Here is a 21,184-nt window from a genome sequence, read left to right as displayed (position 1 = left end):
TTGGGGATTCTGTCCACTGGGCCCACAGGAGGGACCAAGTCCCTTAGGAGCCAGGTGAGGTCTGGGTTCACCCTACCAATGAGGCATGGAGATGGGGAGGGGCTGACTCAAGATGGGAATGGTGGGACTTTGAACCTGACAGCCAAGAAACAATTCTTGAGACATCTTTGGTGCACAAAAGGTGATTTTATTAAAGCACAGAGACAAGATTCTAGGGCAGAAAGAGCTGCATGGGGTTGTGAAGAGAGACTGGTTAGATACCATGGGGTTGGGGAGATCAAGTCAAGAGAAGTTTCTAAAGGGATTTTCCTATGATCAAGAGACAGTAGGGAATTCCTGGAGAAATATTATACTCCATATTTGCCTCAAGAATTTGTCAATGAGCTACAGATCATAAAGAAATTATCTCCCATTTCCTTCTTTAAAAATTTTTTTTAATATTTATTTTTGAGAGAGAGAGAGAGAGAGAGAGAGAGAGAGATGGAGTGAGAGCAGGGGAGGAACAGAGAGAGAGAGGGAGACACAGAATCTGAAGCAGGCTCCAGGCTCCAAGCTGTCAGCACAGAGCCCGACACGGGGCTTGAACACATGAACCATGAGATCATGACCTGAGCTGATGTCGGAGGCTCAACCGACTGAGCCACCCAGGTGCCCCAGTCTCCCATTTCCTTCTTGCCTTTCTTCCCCGTATAACTATGGAGAGGAGGGTGATGTTCAGGGTCCAGGAAACTGAGTATAGGTTTCTGGAAATTAGGCTACTGATAAGATTCCCTTTTTCTCCTAATTTACCAGAACATAGGTAAACTGATGGAGGACTGTGATTTCTATCACATAACCATTTGATTTCTTTCCTTTCCTTTGTTCTTGGGCAGCCAGAAGTGCCTGAGGAATGTCACACAGATCCCACCTGGGATGAGAGGCATCCTATCATGTGCTTTGCCCTCGGCTTGCCTTATGCTCCCTCATCAGGAACACTCCCCAGCAGGCTTTTGGTTGTGGGGTCAGGGAAAGGGTGTCTCACCTTGTGTCAGGGCCTGGGGTGGGTCCCTGGGAGGGCCAGGAACTGGGCTCTATGAACAGCACAGGGTACACTCTGTCCGTCCCTACCAGGAATGTCCTCTTTCAGCTGCCTTCCCTTCCCTTCCCTTCCCTTCCTTTCTCTTCTCTTCCTTTCCCTTTCAAGACCCACAAAGCAGCATGGTTCTGTTGATGTGAGCATTCTCTGCTTTGATCAGGTGCAGGAAGGGGACCCCACTGCACTTACGCCATCCTACACTTGGGCCAGAGCAGAGAGGCTCCTGGCAGTCAGAGATGACAGTTGGTCCAGATCGGAGACCCCTGACCACACGCAGTGCTAACCAGGGGGAAGAGAGTGTGGAGGGACTCACTGTCCCTGCCACAGATGTGGAGATATGGGGAAAGCCCCCTCCCTACCTCCCAGACCTTCCTGCCCCTCATCTTGCATAATACTGACCTGGGGAAAAGAGCAGAGAGCTTGCCAAAAGTTTAAGCATGATTTGCGGGCAATTGCCTCACCCTTCCTGGATTTGGCAAAGGATAATTTGCTCCACCCTGGGGTAGCCGTTGCCCAGCAGGACCATAAAAGGGGCCCTCCGGAAGCCTCCTCACTCACCTCCTCTTTCAGCTGATATCCAGAGTGGTGCCAGCTTCCTTGGCCCTGAAGTCATGGCCCTAGGTCTCCTGTGGGTAGGCCTTGTCCTGCTGGGGGCCCTGCAGATCCAGGCCCAGGACTCCACCCCAAACCTGATCCCAGCCCCGCCTCTGCTCAGGGTCCCTCTGCAGCCTGACTTCCAGGATGAGCTGGTAAGAGGCCTGGGGAGTGGGGGGCAGCTGCAGGGAAGCTCCGGGAAGAGTGTGAACAGAGGGGAGGAGAGGCAGGATGGGCTCAGGCTTTAGCTCAGTCTACCCTTGGGTCCCCTGATGGAAGGCACACCCCATGCCCCAATCCACACCCAACCTTGCTGACAAGAGGGTCAGCTGAGCTGACTCCCCAGGTCCACACTCTCTTCCAAAATCCCTGCAGTCCTTGCAAGGTGGGAAAACCTTCAGGCCCTCTACATGATGAGGAAACTGAGGCTCAGGGAAGCCAGCTGGCCACTTGCCGAGGGTCACCTTCTCCCTGACACACTCAGGGCTCCCTCCTGGCCTAATGGCTCCTGCTGGCTTCATCAGCCCAGCCTGTGTGGCCAGTCTGGGTCCCAGCAGCCCAGCTAGAGGGGCTTCTGGTTCTGGGCCAGGCTGCCTAGAGGTGCCTACAGGGTTGGAGCAGGAGGGCCCCCTGTGTCTGCTCCTGGCTCTGCCTATCATCAGCCCCCATTGTAGTTCCAGGGGAAATGGTACGTCGTAGGACTGGCAGGGAACGCATTTAATAAAGAAGAAAACAGCCAGTTCAAGATGTATGCCACCACCTACGAGCTGAATGAAGACAACAGCTACAATGTCACCTCCACCCTGCTCCGGTAAGAGCCACCACATCCTATGGGAATATGGGGGGCCTAGAGGGCTGCCGTGGGGGTCCAGGAGTCAGACTGATGACATAGCCAAGGGGTGACCAAAGCTGAAAGATGATCATTCATCCTACCGCTGGGTACTGGGTCCCTGTATTTATTCCTTCTTTCATTCACTGGATCAACATTTCTCGGTCACTTCAGCATAGACAGAAGACAGTCCTGGGAATGGACACAGACCGTCATCAGGAAACAAGACAAAGAGAGAATAGGTGTCCTAGAATGGGAGGAGGGTCACTGGATCCAGCCTGGGATCCACCTAGGGCTTTGTCAAGAGCTTCCAGGGAGGTGGTCTGTGGGATGGGCCTTGAGGAACCAACCTGCATCAGAAGGAGGCCTGGGACCTTCGTGGCAGGGCTGTTGGACTGAGTCAGAGAGAGCCACTTCAAGAAACAGCAAGCCATTGCATGGCTGCCCTGAGCAGCAGCTGATGAGCGGTATGGAGGGGGTGGTGACCACAGTGGCAGAGGCCTCAGGTACTGGTGAGGAGTGGGTGTGGCTGCAGCAGGGAGAGGAATGATGGTGTGCAGCCCAGGAGGCTGATCAGTCATAGGTGGGAGGTGACCAGAGCAGGGGCAGATTAGGACCTAGAGAGGGGAGGCAAGGCTTACCCAGCTCCTCTGGGTTTCTGGCTCTGGCACTTGGGGATGGGGCTAGAGCATCGGTCATAGAAGGAGCAGAAGGGCAGGTGTGGGGAGATCAGCTCTGGGTTCCCAGGGGACCAGATGGGATGCAGCTGAGAGGTCAGGGTTGGCCCAACAGCTAAGGGAGTCTTTGGCATCCAGCAGACTGGAGCCTCTGTTGATTCCCCCAGGAGAGGTTATAGCGGGAAGCCACAAGATAGGCATAGGGGACAGGGGACCCCTGGGTGGCTCAGTCGGGTAAACCTCTGACTTTGTCTCAGGTCATGATCTCACAGTTTTGAGTTTGAGCCCCGTGTAGGGCTCTGTGCCGACAGCTCACAGCCTGGAGCCTGCTTTGCATTCTGTGGCTCCCTCTTTCCCCCCTCCCCCACTCAGGCTCTCTCTCTCTCTCTCTCTCTCTGTCTCAAAAATTAATAACATTTAAAAAGTTTTAAAAAAAATAGGAGACAAATACCTTGGGTAAGGGGACAGTGTAGAGGAAAGTCCACCAAGGGAAACAGCCTCAAAGATGGAAGGACAGCAGGTGCAGAGGGAGAGTCTGAGCAGCTCAAGTGGCTCAGGGCAGAGTAGGCAGGGACAGGCAGGGATGGGCTCAGCGGGGAAGAGACAGGCCCATCTGAGGGGTGGCGTGTGGGCCTCCTGCTGTGGCAGGATGGGGTGTCACCCTCTTACCCACACGCCTCTTGTTCCACAGGAACCAGCGCTGTGACCACTGGATCAGAACTTTCCTCCCAAGTTTCCAGCCAGGCCAATTCAACCTGGGCAACATTGAGCGTGAGTCCTGAGTGGAGTGGGTCTCTGGGGGCAAGGACCTCACTGCCCCTCCACACAGATGCCAAACAGTGGAGACAGGGGAGGAAGCAATAGCTCCCTCTCCCTGGCCAGGGTGGGCTGATCCCTCACTATCCACCATGCAGGTTACCCTGGAATTCAGAGCTACACTGTCCGAGTGGTGGCCACAGACTACAACCAGGTTGCCACGGTGTTCTTCAAGAAAGTTTACAAAAACCGGGAGTTCTTCAAGATCACCCTCTATGGTGGGTCTTACCCCTTCTGGAACCTTGCTCTTGGTCATGCTGGGAGAAAAGAGGCCCACAACACCCAGCCCCCAAGGTCCCCTTCACTCTGAGCCCTGGGAGACGGGAGAGGGGTCTTTCCACAGACCCCTCAGGAGGGAGGGGTCTGAGGCATCATTCACGGGTTCCACAATATTCATGGAGCTTTCGCCAGCCACTCACCAGCCATCTTGGCCACAGGGAGGACCAAGGAGCTGACCCAGGAGCTGAAGGAAAACTTCATCACCTTCGCCAAATCCCTGGGCCTCACCGATGACCACATCATCTTCCCAATCCCCATCGGTAATCAGCAGCTGGGGAGAGAAGGGCACATGGGGACTGTCCAGACCTGATGTTGCCTCACTAGGGAAGGGGGGAGAGGAGGGAGGCAGAGCCCTGCTGTGGTCACTGGAGCTCCAGGAGCCACTTTGGGTTCAAGAAGACCCTGTCACACCCAGGGTTCTGGTTCCCAAGTTTCCTCCTTCACAATAGCTCAGTCCTGCCCACATGAGAATTACACATCTGGGGCCAAGCTTCCCCAGTCTCCTTGCCTGGCCATTTCCCCCTCTTCCTCCTCCCTGCCTGGCCTGTTTGTCCTGGGCCACCTCCCCCTTTGCCCTGGGGCTGGCTCACCATTGACTTGGCAGGTGCCCTTGTCCTCAGGCAGCCCGGTCTGGGCAGGTGCCTCCCCAAGGCTGAGGGTGTGTCAGAACTCAGCAGGTAAACAGGCAGAAGGCTTGGTGCCCAATCAAGACCACGGCTGGGCCTCATCTGCCTCCTTTGGAGAATGGGTGTCACCCAGGTCTGCTAGTCCTCAGGCCTCTCCCCGAGTCCCTGCCCCATCATCCAGCCCTCTGCTGTACCGTCTATGAAGGGAAGCCCCAGAACTTCTGTGGCTAGACCAGACTGAGGCCCAGGGTAGTCCAGGGGCAGTGCAGGGGCCCTGGAGGTCAGGGACCACCCCCCCACACCCTTGTCCATACTGACCCCTCTGTCCCCCACAGATCAGTGCATCGATGAGTGAGCAAGTGTGCGGTAAGTATGGCTGCAGAGGGGGCTGATGGGAGCCAGGGTGCAGCTGGGGGGTGGTCCCAGGTCTGCCTTTGTCCCACCTGCCCAGCACTGCTGCCCTCTCTATTCCCTTGACTCCCTCTCAGGTGCCCCCGGCTCTGTTTACTCCATTGATCTCCCTCCAATCTCTGTCCAGGGCACCACCTAGCTGTCCCCACCAGCCTGGACGCTACTGAAAGATGTGGAGACCCTTCTCACTGCACAGCTCACCATCTGCTCCCCAGGCTGTCTTGCTCATGGAACCCCTCCTTGTTTGCTAAATAAACATGTGTCGCCTAGTCTCTAGTCTGTGCTCTTTGACCTCTGGGCCCTCTGAGCATCACTCCCAAGAAATGTGGTTTCCAGAAAGGGATTGAGGCCACAGAAGCAGAGTCCAGCTCTGACTGAACCCTTCTAGCTCCCAACTCCAGGCCCAACCCCAGACCAGCAGGAGTTGTCACTTGCCCCTGCCTTGTAGCACACTGCCTGGGCACAACTCACACCCATTTTCAACCACCTGCAACAGGTCCAATGGCAGAGGCCCAGGCAGGGCCAGGCAGCTGGGGAGAGTTGGGGGGCCGAGGTGATCTCACCACCACTTAACCAGTGATGAAGGGTGATAGGGGTGGGGTGATGGAAGGGTCTGGAGCCAAGGGCCAAGAAAGAATTCTTGAAGATGTACTTGGGTCAAAAATGTGATTTTATTAAAGCACGGGGACAGGACCCACGGACACAAAGAGCTGGACTTGGGTTGTGAAGAGTGACTGGTTATGTTATGGCCTTGGAGGAGGTAAAGTCAAGGGAAGTTTTAAAAGAGATTTTCGATGCTAAAGAAGATTTACAGAATACTGGAGGCCTAGCTATTGTCAAGCTAAGGTATTTTTCCCTCTAGCAAACATCAACATTAAGACAGTAGGGAGTTCCTTGAGCAATGTTCTTCTCTGCCAGCCTCACGTATCTGTCAACGGGCTGCAGGGTATCAGGATATTTAATGTTACCTGACATTTCCTTCCTGCCTTTCTTCCCCATATTACTATGAGGGGTGATGTGGGGGCTCCAGGAAACCGAGTCTATAGGTTTCTGGAGATTAGGCTATTGATAAGATTGCCTTTTTCTTCTAATTTACTAAGATATTTATAAACTGATGGAGACTCATGTCCTGCATGACTGGGATCTCTATCAGTTAACCATTTGTTTTCTTTCCTTTCCTTTGATCTTGGGAAGCCAGCAGTGTCTGAGGCATGTCACACACATCTCACTTGGGGTGGGGGGAGGTGTAATGCTAGCTTGTACTTTGCCCTCAGCTTGCCTTATTCTTCCTCATCATATCACCCCTAAACAATTTTGACCCTTACATCTTTAAGGTTGTTGAACGGGAAGGTCTCATCTTCTGTAGCTTCTTCCTGTTCAGTAGGGGAGTAGAGATGTCCCTACCTATGAGTCAATATTGATCAGTTGGGGAACATATAAGAAGTTACAGAAGGCAGAGACAGCTGGATCCAAAAAGGACAATGAGTATGAACCTCCTTTAGTAGAAAGGATCATTTGTTGGCTTGAAGTTATTGTAGTGATGGAGTCTTGTCACCAGGCAGAGAGACAGGAGAGAAAACAGCCAAATGTAATTAGGATAACAAGAAAGAGCAGCCCGAATAAAAGTCTTTTGGTAACTGATGAAAATCCTTAAGTCCAGGAGTTTGACCAATCATGAAAGGAAAGCAAGGAATTGTTTAAAGCACCAATTTGAGTATTCAGCTCAGTTAGAATCCAGAAATATTTGTGTGGTAATCTAGCATGTATACTGATGATGTTTTGGGGTTTTTCTGTGTGGTGGTCTGGAGCCAATGGACAAGAAATATTCCTGGAAGACGTTTTGTGCAAAAAGGTGATTTTATTAAAGCGTGGGGACAGGACATAGGGGCAGGAAGAGATGCACTGGGGTTGTGATGGGTAACTGACTATATACCCTCAGGCAGAGAGGGGGTCAGGGATAGAGTAAGTCTCTAAGGTATTTTGGAAGCAAAGTTTCCAGGACCTTGAGGGGCTAGCTGTTGCTAGGGAAACACCATTATTACTGTTGAATTAAAACCTCAGTCGAGAGACCCTTCAGATGCATATTGTGGGATCATAAACTTGGAGTATGATTGCCAGCATATACCTTGGGGCAGTTGAGATAAAGGAAGTAGACTTACAGGATCCTGGAGGTTGGGATACTGTTAAGCTAAGGTTCTCTTTGCCCCTGGCAAAGTGTCATTAATGAGGCAGCTGAGATCCCAGAGGAAGGTTACTCTGCTGGTTTAAAGGACTTGCCAATAGGCTGTAGGCATTTCATTTGCCTTAGTTTCCTACATCACCATAGCAAGCATTTAAATGCTTTTCCTTTGTTCTTGAGTAGCCAGGAGTGTGTGAGAAATATGTCAGATATTCCACCTGGGGGAGGGGAGATATGCCAGCCTCATTTTGCTCCACGCTCCTTAATCATATCTCCTCTGAACAATTTTGACCCTTATATCTTTAAGGTTGTTGAAGGAAGAAGGTGTCACCTTCTGTAACGTCTTCCTGATGAGTAGGGGCATACAGTTGTCCCCATCTATAGGTCAATATTGGCCCGTCAGGGAACAAAAAGGGAAATTAAGGTGAGGCAGGTGAATCCAAGGTGGATAACATGTATGAACATCCTTGAGTAGAAAGGATCATCTCTTGGCTTGAAGTTATTGTAGTTATGGAATCTGGCACCAGGCAGACAGATGTGGGAGAGAACAGTAAAACCAAGTACAATAACTAGCAAGATTAGCTCAAATGAAAAGTCCTTTGGGATCTAACCAAAATCCTTCGGTCCAAGAGTTTAACTCATCACTAAAGGAAAGAGAAGGGTTATTTAATAAAGTGTCATGATAGTTAGAAATCCAGAAATATTTTTGAGGTACTCCGGAATGTATATACAGTGTTTTGTTGTTATGAGAGTTTAAGTTCCACCTTGTGCAACACTTAAAACATCTAATGCCACTCTGTTTTGTAGAAGTGTTTTATGCATTTGAGTTATTTTATTTTATTTTTAATTTTTTTTTACATTTATTTATTTTTGAGAGACAGAGACAGAGCACAAGTGGGGAAGGGGCAGAGATAGAAGGAGACACACAATCCAAAGCAGGTTCCAGGCTGTCAGCACAGAGCATGATGCAGGGCTTGAACTCACAAACCATGAGATCATGACCTGAGACGAAGTCAGATGCTTAACCAACTGAGCCACCCAGGTGCCCCTTGAGTTATTTTAGTATTTAGTAATATAATGGTATTTTGAGAGTCATTTAATTCTTTTTTTTTTTTTTAATTTTTTTTTCAATGTTTATTCATTTTTGGGACAGAGAGAGACAGAGCATGAACGGGGGAGGGGCAGAGAGAGAGGGAGACACAGAATCGGAAACAGGCTCCAGGCTCTGAGCCATCAGCCCAGAGCCCGACGCGGGGCTCGAACTCCCGGACCGCGAGATCGTGACCTGGCTGAAGTCGGACGCTTAACCGACTGCACCACCCAGGCGCCCGAGAGTCATTTAATTCTTTAACTGTGTAACAGGTGACGTATAGCCATCATATTGACTCTGTTTTGTTTAGTAACCAATCAGGTAATTAAAAAGAGATACTTTTATAGAAAAAAGAAAAATACAGGTTAATTATTAGAGCAGATTAAAAACCCAGTGTCTCCCAGTGCTGCCGGTGAGATATTTTAGACATTAGGCTTGAAGCATCCTCAGATGCTTCTGGGAACAGGCAGCAGGAATCACATTGGTCTTTTGGCTTGTATCTCAAATGTCTGTGGTGATCCTTTTGAATGGACCATTGTAAGAAGGAATTGTTGGTAGAAATTGGGAAAAGAGGATGAAAAAGAAAGGTACAACCATCCTAAGAGAAGTTGGAGGTCTTCCACAGGTTCACAGGAATAAGAAGGCATATTAGTTTGCTCGTTGAATTCCTGGGAAGGGGGCACAGGTTTTATTTTAGATATAGGAGCCCATGAAGTGTGCCCCTCTAACTTTATTGCAGTGGGAGTTCGTAATATGACCCAGTAGGGGCTCTTCCAGTTTGAAGTTAAACCCACTGTTGTATTAGACTTTCCATCCTTTAAATAAACCAGGTGTTTTGGGTTTATATGGTGTGGGTTTCTAGCAACCGTTAGATCAGGTTTAAGAAAGATATGTGTTGCATATTCATTTAGAGATTTAGGAATTGCACATACATTTGAACAGTTCCAGCATTTACCCAAGCAGTATCACCTAAAATTTACCATTATTTAACAGGGCTTCCACTTAACATACCAAATAAAAAGTCCTCATTGGTCAAAAAGACTTTTTTTGCAATTTAAATCCTGGGAAGTTTGTTAAACCTTACAAAGTATAGAGCACATCTGAAATGGGGTTGAGATCATTACAAATCTTAAAGCTTTAAATTATGTATTTAACCAAGATGGCATTAAGAGATTCCAAAGGCAAATATGTAGGGTTATATAGTTGTCAGCAAAACTTAACCTCCTTTAACAGTGAGAAATCTTAACTAAGTGATTAAAGACCTGATAAGGGCATAACGTAAAGCTGTGGTTTTCCCAGCAGACAAAAGAGAATACAATCCTTTGTATACATGCATACATATATATGTATATTTTTTTATTTGTATCAAGAGATAAACAATCCAAAAAACTTTGTTTTTTGAAGAGAGAAAAGCAGAATTTCAACCTTATACCAGTGTACTGTAAAAAATCCATTCTGCAACATAGTCTGTCCTAATCACACATAAAATTCCTTTCCAAAGATTTCCCTTCATGAACCTTCTACGACTTTCCTTTGCATTCAAATTTTATCCCAAGCCATTTTTCTCCAAACCAGTCTCATTTAGGACAAAATTACTTTCTTTTACCTGCAACAAAAAAATATATTTCCATTCCTTCTCTCTTTTTTACACATTCCTACTTTTTACATATAGAGTTGCTTTCCTTGTTTCCATCAGTCTTAATTACATTTAGCAGAATTTTGACTCTTAGCAACCTTGGTCTCCAGCTGAGACTAAGTAGTAACCATTTGTAAACTGTTACACCAGAATCCTTTAGATGGAAAATTCATGAATCAATTAAGCATAAACCATGTTTTCCAATAGACCCAAATGTTCTTAGTTTCTCTGCAATAAGAAGTCAAAAGCAGAAACCTATATTCAGCAATCAATGCTTTGGCACTCCATTCTATTTGGAAAAGACCTAGATATCCAGTGAATTCAATCCCATTTATTCAAGTGTCAGATTACCAAAGACATTGAAAGCTGTCTTAACAATTATCTGTGAAAACTTTGAGATAAACAAAATTAACCATTATTTTAAGTCATCTTGTTGCTAACAAATTGCAACAGAGACAACATGAGCTTATTTGGCCTTTAGGAAATCTTGGCAAAATAAAAGTTTCGTATTTGATGCCAATAACTCTAAATACATGTCTATCTTAGTTAAACTAACAAATTTAAATAATATTAAACACCGGATATGTTCCACCTGTGTTCACTTAAAGGACAGTTTGTTCCCCATTGTCACTTTTTTACCTAGGACAGCAGTGGGGGAATCTGAAGTGGGTGATCCAAGGGGGTGCTCATCCCTCCTTGAAATCGAGGTGAGAGGATAGTATAGAAGGCAGTTATGTAGGTCACACGGAAGGTGATGCAGAAACAGGAGGAGGGAGAAGGGAAGGCAGAAAAGGTGAAGTGCCAGAAGGCAGAGAAAGAAGATTCCCAGTTCTAAACCTTGTCAGCTGGGAAAGAGGAGATCCCATTATTATTATTATTTTTTTTTGTCTTTTTGTTTGTTTGATTCCCACCAAAGTTGAAATAGGGAGTCTATGTCTTGCTAGAGAAGTTGGGGAATTTCCTTGAAACAAAGTGAGAAGGGCAGCTGCTTGGGAATATTCTTTAAAGTCCCCAACCTGAGGTAGACTAACCACAGTTGATTTCAATTATAGACGATAACTCAGGAAATGAATGAGGGAGAGGCCCCCACATCTATTAGGAGGAGGAACAGAGAAGCAGTCAGCATCCCCTTTGTCGTGGATGGCCTGTTTCCTCTAGCAACTGAATTCCATCAGGAGGAGGCCTGTTAGGACATCCACGATGTCAGGAGGGAGTTTACTAGCCGAACACTTTTGGGCAAATACATTCAATCTGGCCTTTGGCAAATACATTCAGGCCTTTCAATCCGGGTCCTGAGTTAGAGCTGTGAAGACCTGGACCTTGGGTACTTCTGTCCATTGACCTTGTTTCCTGCAGAAGAAATTTAGCTGCTAGATCCTACAAGACCACACAATGTTACAGGACATCAGCCCTTTCCTAAATTTTGCAATCCAAATTGCTTCTAGTGGGTTGAAAGACATCCCAAGGGAGAGTCCTTGGAGACTGAGGACAAGCTCCTGTCCTCCTAGAGACAGAAAAGTAGAGAAGATCCATTACCACAAAAAAAATGCCCCCCAAACTCCCATGTGGTGTCCTCTGCAGAGGACATATCAGAGGTTCCTGAGGTGTCATAGTGACCCGAGGCATACCTTTAACCAAATCGCTATTGTCACCGACCAAATACTAAGGGCATCTGTAGGAGGGATGCTGGTACCCCCCTCCCCCGCTTTCCCGTTGTATCCTAGGCTACAAATAGGAGCCAGCAGATGGACCTACTTTGCCTTGCTGAGAATGCTGAAGAAACCACCGTTTTTAACCCATGGAAAACACTGGAAAAGTTTTACAAGGGAGAATTGCCCAATTTTCTATTTAAGTAGTAGTTAGTAGAGGGCCTTGACCAAAAACAATGAAGACAGAAACTCATCATGTTCCATGTGACATTCCAACACATAGAGCCTTTACAACCAACTTCCTAGGAAATGGTCCCCAGTTGGGTTTTAATTCAATCAGGTACTGTTTTCAACAGTAACGGGGGAGGTCCCATAGCCAGAAACAGCTAGACCAGGGATGTGGAAGGGATCACGTTATACTAATGAGGAGGAAACCTCACATGCTAGTCACTTAGGTGGCTTTCCGTGCCCAAGGCAGACAACAATATATAATGACAGGAAGAAAGAGAGGGCCCAAGTTTCTGGGTATTTTTATTCTAGCCTGGGGACTCACTTCCAGCCAAAAGGCAGGCTTTCTTCTCCCCATAGAGTAGCCATGGGCTAGAGGAGTGCAGACTAAGCAATGGACAGGAAAGTGTTCCAATAACACTATATTCCTTGAAAAGCCCCAGAAATAAAAGTAAAGGAAGAGAAGAGAAAGTACTCACCAGGTTTGCACAAATGCTCAGGGCCCAGATGAAAAGACTCAGGCCCCCACATAGGACACCAAAAGATGAGGTTTTTGAGTGAAGTGGGCAGGGGGTTCCAGGGCTGATGGCCAAGAAAAAATTCTTGAAGACGCGTTTGGTGCAAAAAAGAGTGATTTTATTAAAGCACGTGGACAGGACCCATGGGCAGAAAGAGCTGCACTCTGGCTGTGAAGAGTGACTGACTATATACTATGAAGTTGTGGAAAGTAAAGTGAAAAGGGAGGGAGGTGTCCAGAGGGACTTTGACATGCTTATGAGGACTCCTAAGGTACCTGAGGCCTTGCTATGGTCAAGCTAAGGTTGTTTTACCTCTAGTAAGGCATTAACATTAGGAATGGTAGGGATTCCTGGAGACATTGTTGTACTTGGTATTTGCCTCAAGGATTTGTCACTGGGCTGCAGGGTATCAGAAATTTAATTTTATCTGCCATTTTTTTCTTGCCTTTCTTCCCCACGTCACCATGGAGGGTAGGGTGTTAATAGGGGCTCCAGGAAAGTGAGTCAATAGGCTTCTGGAGATGAGACTATTGGTAAGATTGCCTTTTTCTTCTAATTTACTAAGATATTTGTAAACTGATGGAGACTCATGTCCTGCATGACTGGGATCTCTATCAGTTAACCATGTGTTTTCTTTCCTTTCCTTTGTTCTTGGGCAGCCAGAGGAATGTCACACATATCCCACAGGGGAGGGGGGGAGGTGTAGGGGGTTCTAGTTTTACATTGCCCTCACCTTGCCATATGCTCCCTCTTTACCCAGAGTCTCTTCTCTCAGGGCCCACCACCTAAAGGCCACGCTAGGGGAGCTGGTTCCCTTACAGCAGGTGGAAGAGCCAATGAGGTCTCCAGGAGTCTCATGTGAGGCCAGTGAACCCTCAGGTTAGCCTCAGATCAGGCATTCTGTCAGCCCTGGCCCTTGTGGTGACATTTGTAGACACTGCCCAGGGACTGGGCAGGGACTGGGATGGCCAAGCCCTCATGAGGAAATTATTTCCCTCCAGGACAAAGCTGGGATCAGCCATGGCAGGAACACTTCTGGGGTCCAGGCCTAAGGACCTGGGCTCCACAGCCCAAAACTATAACCAGAGATGGCAGATGGTATCAGTGATCTCTCAAGGATGAGGCTGAGTCCTAACACTCACTGTGACCCAAGGTTCCTGGTGTCCAGTATGGCAGGGTAGAGAGCCCTCCTTGGGGCCCCAGCCTACCACCTCTTTTCACACAGTGCAGATGCATGTTCCCCACTGACCCCCACCAGGATGGAGCTGGGACTATAGGCTTAGAGCTCTGCTCTGTCAAGCTGTCTCATTTGCAGCTGGCATGCCAAGTTGGGGTTTCTCTCCACTGGGACCACAAGAGGGGCCAAGTCTCTTAGGGGCCAGCTGAGGTCTGGGTTCACCCTGCCAATGGGACATGGAAGAGGGGAGGGACTTACTCAAGATGGGAATTGTGGGGATTTGGAATGGTGGAGTCAGAGCTCACAGCCTAGAAAGAATTCTTCAGATGTCTTTGGTGCACAAAGGGTGATTTTGTTAAAGGACATGGACAGGACTCTTGGGCAGAAAGAGCTACGCTGGGGTTGTGAAGAGTCATTGGTTATATACCATGGGGTTGGGGGACATAAAGTCAAGAGGAAGTTCCTAAAGGGATTTTCATATGGTCAGGAACACTGGCACATTACTGGAGGCCTAGCTGTTGTCAAGCTAAGGTGGTTTTGTCCTCTAGCAAAGCATTAACATGCAGACACTAGGGAATACGTGGAGAAATGTTATACTCCATTTTTGCCTCATGTATTTGTCAATGGGCTGCAGGTCATAATGAAATTTAATGTCATGTGCCATTTCCTTCTTGCCTTTCTTCCCCATATCACTATGGAGGGAGGGTGATATTTGGGCTTTATAAGTTTATAAGTTTCTGGAGATTCAGCTATTGATAAGATATCCTTTTTCTCCTAATTTACTAGGACATGGAGAGAGTCACGTCCTGCAGGACTGTGATCTCTATCACTTAACCATTTGATTTCTTTCCTTTCCTTTGTTGTAGGGCAGTCAGGAGTACCTGAGGAATATCACACAGATCCCACCTGGGAGGAGGGGCATGCTATCATGTGCTTTGCCCTCGGCTTGCCTTATGCTCCCTCATCAGGAACACTCCCCAGTAGGCCTTTGGTGGGGGGGGAGGGGAAGGGTGTCTCACCCTGTGCCAGAGCCTGGGGTGGGTCCCTGGGAGGGCCAGGATTGGGCTTCATGAGCGGCACAGGGTACACTCTGTCCATCCCTACCAGGAATGTCCTCTTTCAGCTGCCTCTCCTTCCCTTCCCTTTGGAGAATCACGAAGCAAAATGGGCTCTGTTGATGCAAGGTATTCTCCACTTTCATCAGATACAGAAAAGGGATGCCACCCCAGTTACTCCACCCTGCACTTGGCCCCAGCTGAGAGGCTCCTGGAGGTCAGAGATGACAGCTGGTCCAGATCAGAGACCACTGTCCTCACACAGTGCTAACCAGGGAGAAGAGAGTGTGGAGGGACTCACTGTCCCCGCCAGAGATGTGGAGATATGGGGAATGCATCCTCCAGCCTCCTAGACCTTCCTGCCCCTCATCTTGCATAATCCTGACCTGGGGGAAGGGCAGAAAGCTTGCCATGATCTTCAGCATGAGATACTAGCAATTGCCTCACCCTTCCAGGATTTGGCAAAGGATAAGTCGCTCCACCCTGGGGTGAGCCATTGGACACAGAGACCATAAATAGCATCCCCCCAGAAGCCTCCTCATTCACCTCCTCTTTCAGCTGATATCTGAAGTGGTGCCAGCTTCCCTGGCCCTGGAGTCATGGCCTTAGGTCTCCTGTGGCTGGGCCTTGTCCTGCTGGGGGTCTTGCAGACCCAGGCCCAGGACTCCACCCCAAACCTGATCCCAGCCCCGCCTCTGCGCAGGGTCCCTCTGCAGCCTGACTTTCAGAATGTGGAGGTAAGGGTCCTGGAGGGGCAGGTGCAGGGAGGCCCTGATAAGAGTGTGAACAGAGGGGAGGAGAGGCAGGATGGGCTCAGGCTTTAGCTCAGTCTGTCCTCTGGTGCCCTGATGGAAGGCACACCCTGTGTCCCCATCCACACCAACCTTGCTGACAAGAGGGTCAGCTGAGCAGACTCCCCTGGTCCACACTCTTTTCCATATCTCTGAAGTTCTTACAAGGTGGGAACATCTTCAGGCCCTCTACATGATGAAGAAACTGAGGCTCAGGAATGCCAGCTGACCACTTGCCAAGGGTCACCTTCTCCCTGACACACTCAGTGCTCCTGCCTGGCCTGATGAGCTCCAGCTCCTGCCAGGTTCATCAGCCCAGCCTGTGTGGCCAGTCTGGGTGCCCGCAACCCAGTTAGAGGGGCTTCTGGTTCTGGGCTAGGCTGCCTAGAGGTGCCTGCAGGGATGGAGCAGGAGGGCCCCCTAGGGCTGCTCCTGGCTCTGCCTATCATCAGCCCCCATTGTAGTTCCAGGGGAAATGGTACATCTTAGGATTGGCAGGGAATGAATTTAATAAAGAAAAACACAGCCAGTTTAAGATTTACGCCACCACCTATGAGCTGAATGATGACAACAGCTACAATGTCACCTCTACCCTGGCCTGGTGAGTACCACCACCTTCGACGGGAACATGGGGGGCCTAGAGGGCTGCTGTGGGGTCCAAGAGGCAGACTGATGACATAGCCGAGGGGTGACCATAGCTGAAAGATGATCATTCATCCTACCGCTGGGTACTGGGTCCCTGTATTTATTCCTTCTTTCATTCACTGGATCAACATTTCTCGGTCACTTCAGCATAGACAGAAGACAGTCCTGGGAATGGACACAGACCGTCATCAGGAAACAAGACAAAGAGAGAATAGGTGTCCTAGAATGGGAGGAGGGTCACTGGATCCAGCCTGGGATCCACCTAGGGCTTTGTCAAGAGCTTCCAGGGAGGTGGTCTGTAGGCTGAGCCTTGAGGAACCAACCTGCATCAGAAGGAGGCCTGGGACCTTCGTGGCAGGGCTGTTGGACTGAGTCAGAGAGAGCCACTTCAAGAAACAGCAAGCCATTGCATGGCTGCCCTGAGCAGCAGCTGATGAGCGGTATGGAGGGGGCGGTGAACACAGTGGTGGGGGCCTCAGGTACTGGTGAGGAGTGGGTGTGGCTGCAGCAGGGAGAGGAATGATGGTGTGCAGCCCAGGAGGCTGATCAGTCATAGGTGGGAGATGACCAGAGTGGGGGCAGATTAGGACCTAGAGAGGGGAGGCAAGGCTTACCCAGCTCCTCTGGGTTTCTGGCTCTGGCACTTGGGGATGGGGCTAGAACATCTGTCATAGAAGGAGAAGAAGAAAGACAGATGTTGGGAGATTGATTCTATGATGCCAGGGGACCAGATGGGATGCAGCTGAGAGGTCAGGGTTGGCCCAACAGCTAAGAGAGTGTTGGCATCCAGCAGACTGGAGCCTCAGTGGTGATTTATCCCAGGAGACGTTACAGTGGGATCCCGCAAGATAAGAATAGGTGTGTGGCACTGCTGGCTGTCACCCTCTTACCTACCTATCTCTTCCTCCACAGGAACCAAACCTGTGACCACTGGCTCAGAATTTTCATGCCAACTTCGCGGCGAGGCCAATACAACCTGGGCAACATTGAGCGTGAGTCCTAAGTGGGGTGGGTCCTCGCGGGCATGGACCTCCCTGCCCCTTTACACAGACACCATCCTATGGAGGCAGGGGAAGAGTCAATAGCTCCCTCTGCACAGCCAGGGTAGGCTGAGATCTCACCATCCACCATGCAGGGTACACTGGAATCCAGAGGTATGTTTTACGAGTGGCGGCCACAGACTACATCCAGTTTGCCATGTTGTTCTTCAAGAAAATTTACAGAAACCAGGAGTACTTCAAGATCACCCTCTATGGTGGGTCTTACCTCCTCTGGGCCCCAGGTCTTGGTCATGCTGGGGGGAGAAGAGGCCCATTGCACCCAACCCAAGGTCCCCTTCACTCTGAGCCCTGGGAGATGGGAGAGGGGTCTTTCCACAGACCCCTCAGGAGGGAGGGGTCTGACGCATCGTTCACGGGTTCCACAATATTTATGGAGCTCCGGAAGGTGGGAGAGTGGTCATCCACAGAACCCTTCAATAAGGAGGGGGTCTGACACCTCGTTCATGCTTTCAACAATATATATGGAGCTTCTGCTAGTGACTCACCAGCCATCTTGACCACAGGGAGGACCAAGGAGCTGACCCCTAAGCTGAAGGAAAACTTCATCAGCTTTGCCAAATCCCTGGGCCTCACAGATCACCACATCATCTTCCCTATCCGCATAGGTAATCACCAGCTGGGGAGAGGACAAATGCATATGGGGACTGTCCAGGCCTGATGTTGCCTCACTAGGGAAGGGGGGAGAGGAGGGATGCAGGTCCTTGCTGTAGTCACTGGAGCCCCAGGAGCCACTTTACATTAAGTAAGACCCTGCTGCAACCAGAGTCCTGGGACCCAAGTGTTCTTCCGTCACACTAGCTCGGGCCTGCCCACATGAGAATTGAAGGCATGGGGCCAAGTTTCCTCAGTCTCCTTGCCTGCCCACCTCCCCCTCCACCCACGTGTGTTTGTCCTGGGTCATCTCACCTTTGTCCTGGGGCTGACTTACCACTGACTTGGGAGGCACCCTTGTCTTCAGGCAGCCTGGCCTGGGCAGGTGCCTCCCCAAGGCTGAGGGTCTGTCAGGACTCAGCAGGTAAACAGGCAGAAGGCTTGGTGCCCAATCAGAACTGTGGCTGGGCCTCACCTGCCTCCTTTGGAGAACAGGGGTCACCTAGGTCTGCTTGTCCTCAGGCCTCTCCCCGAGTCCCTGCCCCATCATCCAGCCATCTGCTGTACCAGCCCTGAGGGGAACCCCCAGAGCTTCTGTGGCTGAACCAGCCTGGGGCCCAGGGCAGCCCAGGGGCAGTGCAGGGGCCCTGGAGGTCAGGGATCCCACACACACACCCCTGTCCATACTAACCACTCATTCCCCCACAGATCAGTGCATGGATAAGTGAGCAAGCGTGCGGTAAGTATGGCTGCAGAGGGGGCTGATTGGAACCAGGATGCAGCTGGGAGGGGGTCCCAGGTCTGCCTTTGTCTCACCTGCCCAGCACTGCCGTCCTCTTTATTCCCTTGACTCCCTCTCAGGTGCCCTCTGGCTCTCTCCACACCATCCACCTCTCATCGACTTCTGCCCAGGGCACTGCCCTGCTGTACCTACAAGCCTGGACACCACTGAGAGAGCCAGGGGACCCTTCTCATTACACAACCCACCAGCTGCTTCCAGGCTGCCCTGCTGATGGAACCACTCTTGCTTGCTAAATAAACACATGTCCTCTGGTCCCCATTCTGTGTTCCTTGACCTCTGGGCCCTCTGAGAGGGAAAAGAATAAAGGGCAGGCTCCTAATGGCATCACTCCCAGGAAGTGTTGTCCCCAGGAAGATAGGGAACCACAGAAGCAGAGTCCAGCTCTGACAGAATACCTCTAGCTCCCAACTCCAGGCCCAGCACCAGACCAGCAGCACCCTCACTTACGCCTGCCTCCTAGCACACTGATGGGGCACATCTCACACCCATGTTCAGCCACCCACAGTAGGTCCAATGGCAGAGGCCCAGCCAGGGTCAGGATGCTGGAGAGAGTTGGGGGGCCAAGGTGCTCTCACCCCCCACTTCACCAGTGATGATGTTTTGGGGTGATGGTGGGTTCCACAGCCAAAGGCCAAGAAAGAATTCTTGAAGACATCTTTGGTGCAAAAACGTGATTTAATTAAAGTATGGGACAGGATCCATGGGCAGAAAGGGCTGCCCTGGGGATGTGAAGAGTGACTGCTTATATACTCAAGTTGGAGGCAGTAAAGTCAAGGTAGTTTCCTAAGAGATTTTCATATGCTAAAGAAGATTTACAGAATACTGGAGGCCTAGCTATTGTCAAGCTAAGGTATTTTTCCCTCTAGCAAACATCAACATTATGACAGTAGGGAGTTTCTGGTGAAATGTTTTTCTCTGCCAGCCTCAAGTATTTGTCACTGGGCTGCTGTGTATCAGGAAATTTAATATTTCCTGCCATTTCCTTCTTGCCTTTTTTCCCCCATATTCCTATGGAGGAGTGATGTGGGGGCTCCGGGAAACTGAGTCCATAGCTTTCTGGAGATTAGACTATTGATAAGATTGCCTTTTTTCTTCTAATTTACTATGAAATTTGTAAACTGATGGAGACTCATGTCCTATATGACTGTGATCGCTATCAGTTAACCATTTGTTTTCTTTCCTTTCCTTTGTTCTTGGGCAGCCTGGAGTGCTTGAGGAATATCATACACATATATCTCACCTGGGGTTAGGGGAGGTGTAATGCCAGCTTGTACTTTGCCCTCAGCTTGCCTTATGCTCCCTCATCATATTCTCCATAAACAATTTCACCCTTACATCTTTAAGATTGTTGAAGGTGGAAGGACTCATCTCTGCAGCTTCTTTTTGCTCTTTAGGGGTGAAGAGATATCTTTACCCGTGAGACAATATTGATCACTTGGGGAACACATAGAAGAGCTATAGAAGGCAGAGGCAGCTGGATCCAAGGTGGACAACGATTATGAACCTCCTTGAGTGGAAAGGATCATCTGTTGACTTGAAGTTATTGTAGTGATGGAGTCTTGTCACCAGGCAGAGACATGGGAGAAAACAGCCAAATGTAATTAGAATAACAAGAAAGAGCAACCTGAATAAAAATCCTTTGGTAATTGATGAAAATCCTCAAGTCCAGGAGTTTAACCAATCATGAAAGGAAAGGGAGGGATTATTTAAAGCACCAGTTTGAGTATTCTGGTCAGTTAGAAATCCAGAAATATTTGTGTGATAATCTAGAATGCATACTGATGAAGTTTTGCATTTGACGGGGTGGTCTGGAGCTGATGAACAAGAAAGTTTCTAGAAGACATCTTTGGAGCAAAAATGTGATTTTATTAAAGCACATGGACAGGACCCAGGGGCAGGAAGAGTTGCACTGGGGTTGTGATGGGTAACTGATTATATACCCTCATGTGGGGAGGGGGTCAGGGATAGAGCAAGCCTCTAAGGTATTTTGGAAGCAACGTTTCTGGGACCCTGAGGGGATAGCTGTTGCTAGTAAACACCACTTATTACTGTTGAATAAAACCTCAATCATGAGACCCTTCTGATGGATAACATGGGGTCTTAAGCTTGGAGTATGATTGCTAGCATATACATTGGGGCAGTTGAGATAAAGGAAGTAGACTTACAGGATCCTGGAGGTTGGGATAATGTTAAGCTAAGGTTCTCTTTGCCCCTGGCAAAGTGTCATTAATGAGGCAGCTGAGATCCCAGAGGGAGGCTACTCTGCTGGATTCAAGAACTTGCCAATAGGCGTAGGCAATAGGGGATTTCATTTTTCATTTGCCTTAGTTTCCTACATCACCATGGCAAACAATTAAATGCCTTTCCTTTGTTCTTGGGTGGCTCGGAGTGTATGAGAAATGTGTTACATATTCCACCTGGGGGAAGGGGCATATGCCAGCCTGTTTTGCCCTCT

The 21,184-nt window shown here is 49.3% G+C and overlaps 2 protein-coding genes across 3 annotated transcripts in view; both read left to right on the top strand.

Annotated features, from left to right (window-relative positions):
- The first annotated feature begins 1,615 nt into the window (after positions 1-1,615).
- LOC125150799 (neutrophil gelatinase-associated lipocalin-like) overlaps positions 1,616-21,184 on the top strand; it is a 43,066-nt gene continuing 23,497 nt past the window's right edge. Inside the window, exons 1-7 of one of the 2 annotated variants that reach the window (XM_047831157.1) lie at positions 1,617-1,824; positions 2,344-2,480; positions 3,867-3,946; positions 4,090-4,209; positions 4,429-4,530; positions 5,232-5,262; positions 5,435-5,576. In XM_047831157.1, coding sequence (XP_047687113.1) covers positions 1,687-1,824; positions 2,344-2,480; positions 3,867-3,946; positions 4,090-4,209; positions 4,429-4,530; positions 5,232-5,251 — 597 coding nt within the window. In that variant the 5' untranslated portion in view covers positions 1,617-1,686 and the 3' untranslated portion in view covers positions 5,252-5,262; positions 5,435-5,576. Of the gene's footprint in view, positions 1,825-2,343; positions 2,481-3,866; positions 3,947-4,089; positions 4,210-4,428; positions 4,531-5,231; positions 5,263-5,434; positions 5,577-21,184 lie in introns of those variants that run through there. The other variant, XM_047831158.1, reaches the window with a different exon arrangement.
- LOC125150800 (neutrophil gelatinase-associated lipocalin-like) lies at positions 15,439-18,668 on the top strand. Its single transcript, XM_047831159.1, has 6 exons — positions 15,439-15,576; positions 16,095-16,231; positions 17,188-17,267; positions 17,411-17,530; positions 17,840-17,941; positions 18,636-18,668. Exons 1-6 carry the CDS (start codon positions 15,439-15,441, stop codon positions 18,653-18,655), a joined length of 597 nt encoding a protein of 198 aa, XP_047687115.1. The 3' UTR covers positions 18,656-18,668.

This window comes from Prionailurus viverrinus, chromosome D4 (assembly GCF_022837055.1).
Source record: "Prionailurus viverrinus isolate Anna chromosome D4, UM_Priviv_1.0, whole genome shotgun sequence".
Taxonomy (NCBI): domain Eukaryota; kingdom Metazoa; phylum Chordata; class Mammalia; order Carnivora; family Felidae; genus Prionailurus; species Prionailurus viverrinus.
This window is presented reverse-complemented; position numbering and strand designations above follow the sequence as displayed.

Excerpts from the sequence above, each read along its gene's own strand:
- LOC125150800 (XM_047831159.1), top strand. The coding sequence starts at position 15,439 with ATGGCCTTAGGTCTCCTGTGGCTGGGCCTTGTCCTGCTGGGGGTCTTG. Across the intron at positions 15,577-16,094 it reads CTGACTTTCAGAATGTGGAG|TTCCAGGGGAAATGGTACAT; the intron begins GTAAGGGTCCTG and ends CCCCCATTGTAG. Across the intron at positions 17,942-18,635 it reads CATCTTCCCTATCCGCATAG|ATCAGTGCATGGATAAGTGA; the intron begins GTAATCACCAGC and ends ATTCCCCCACAG.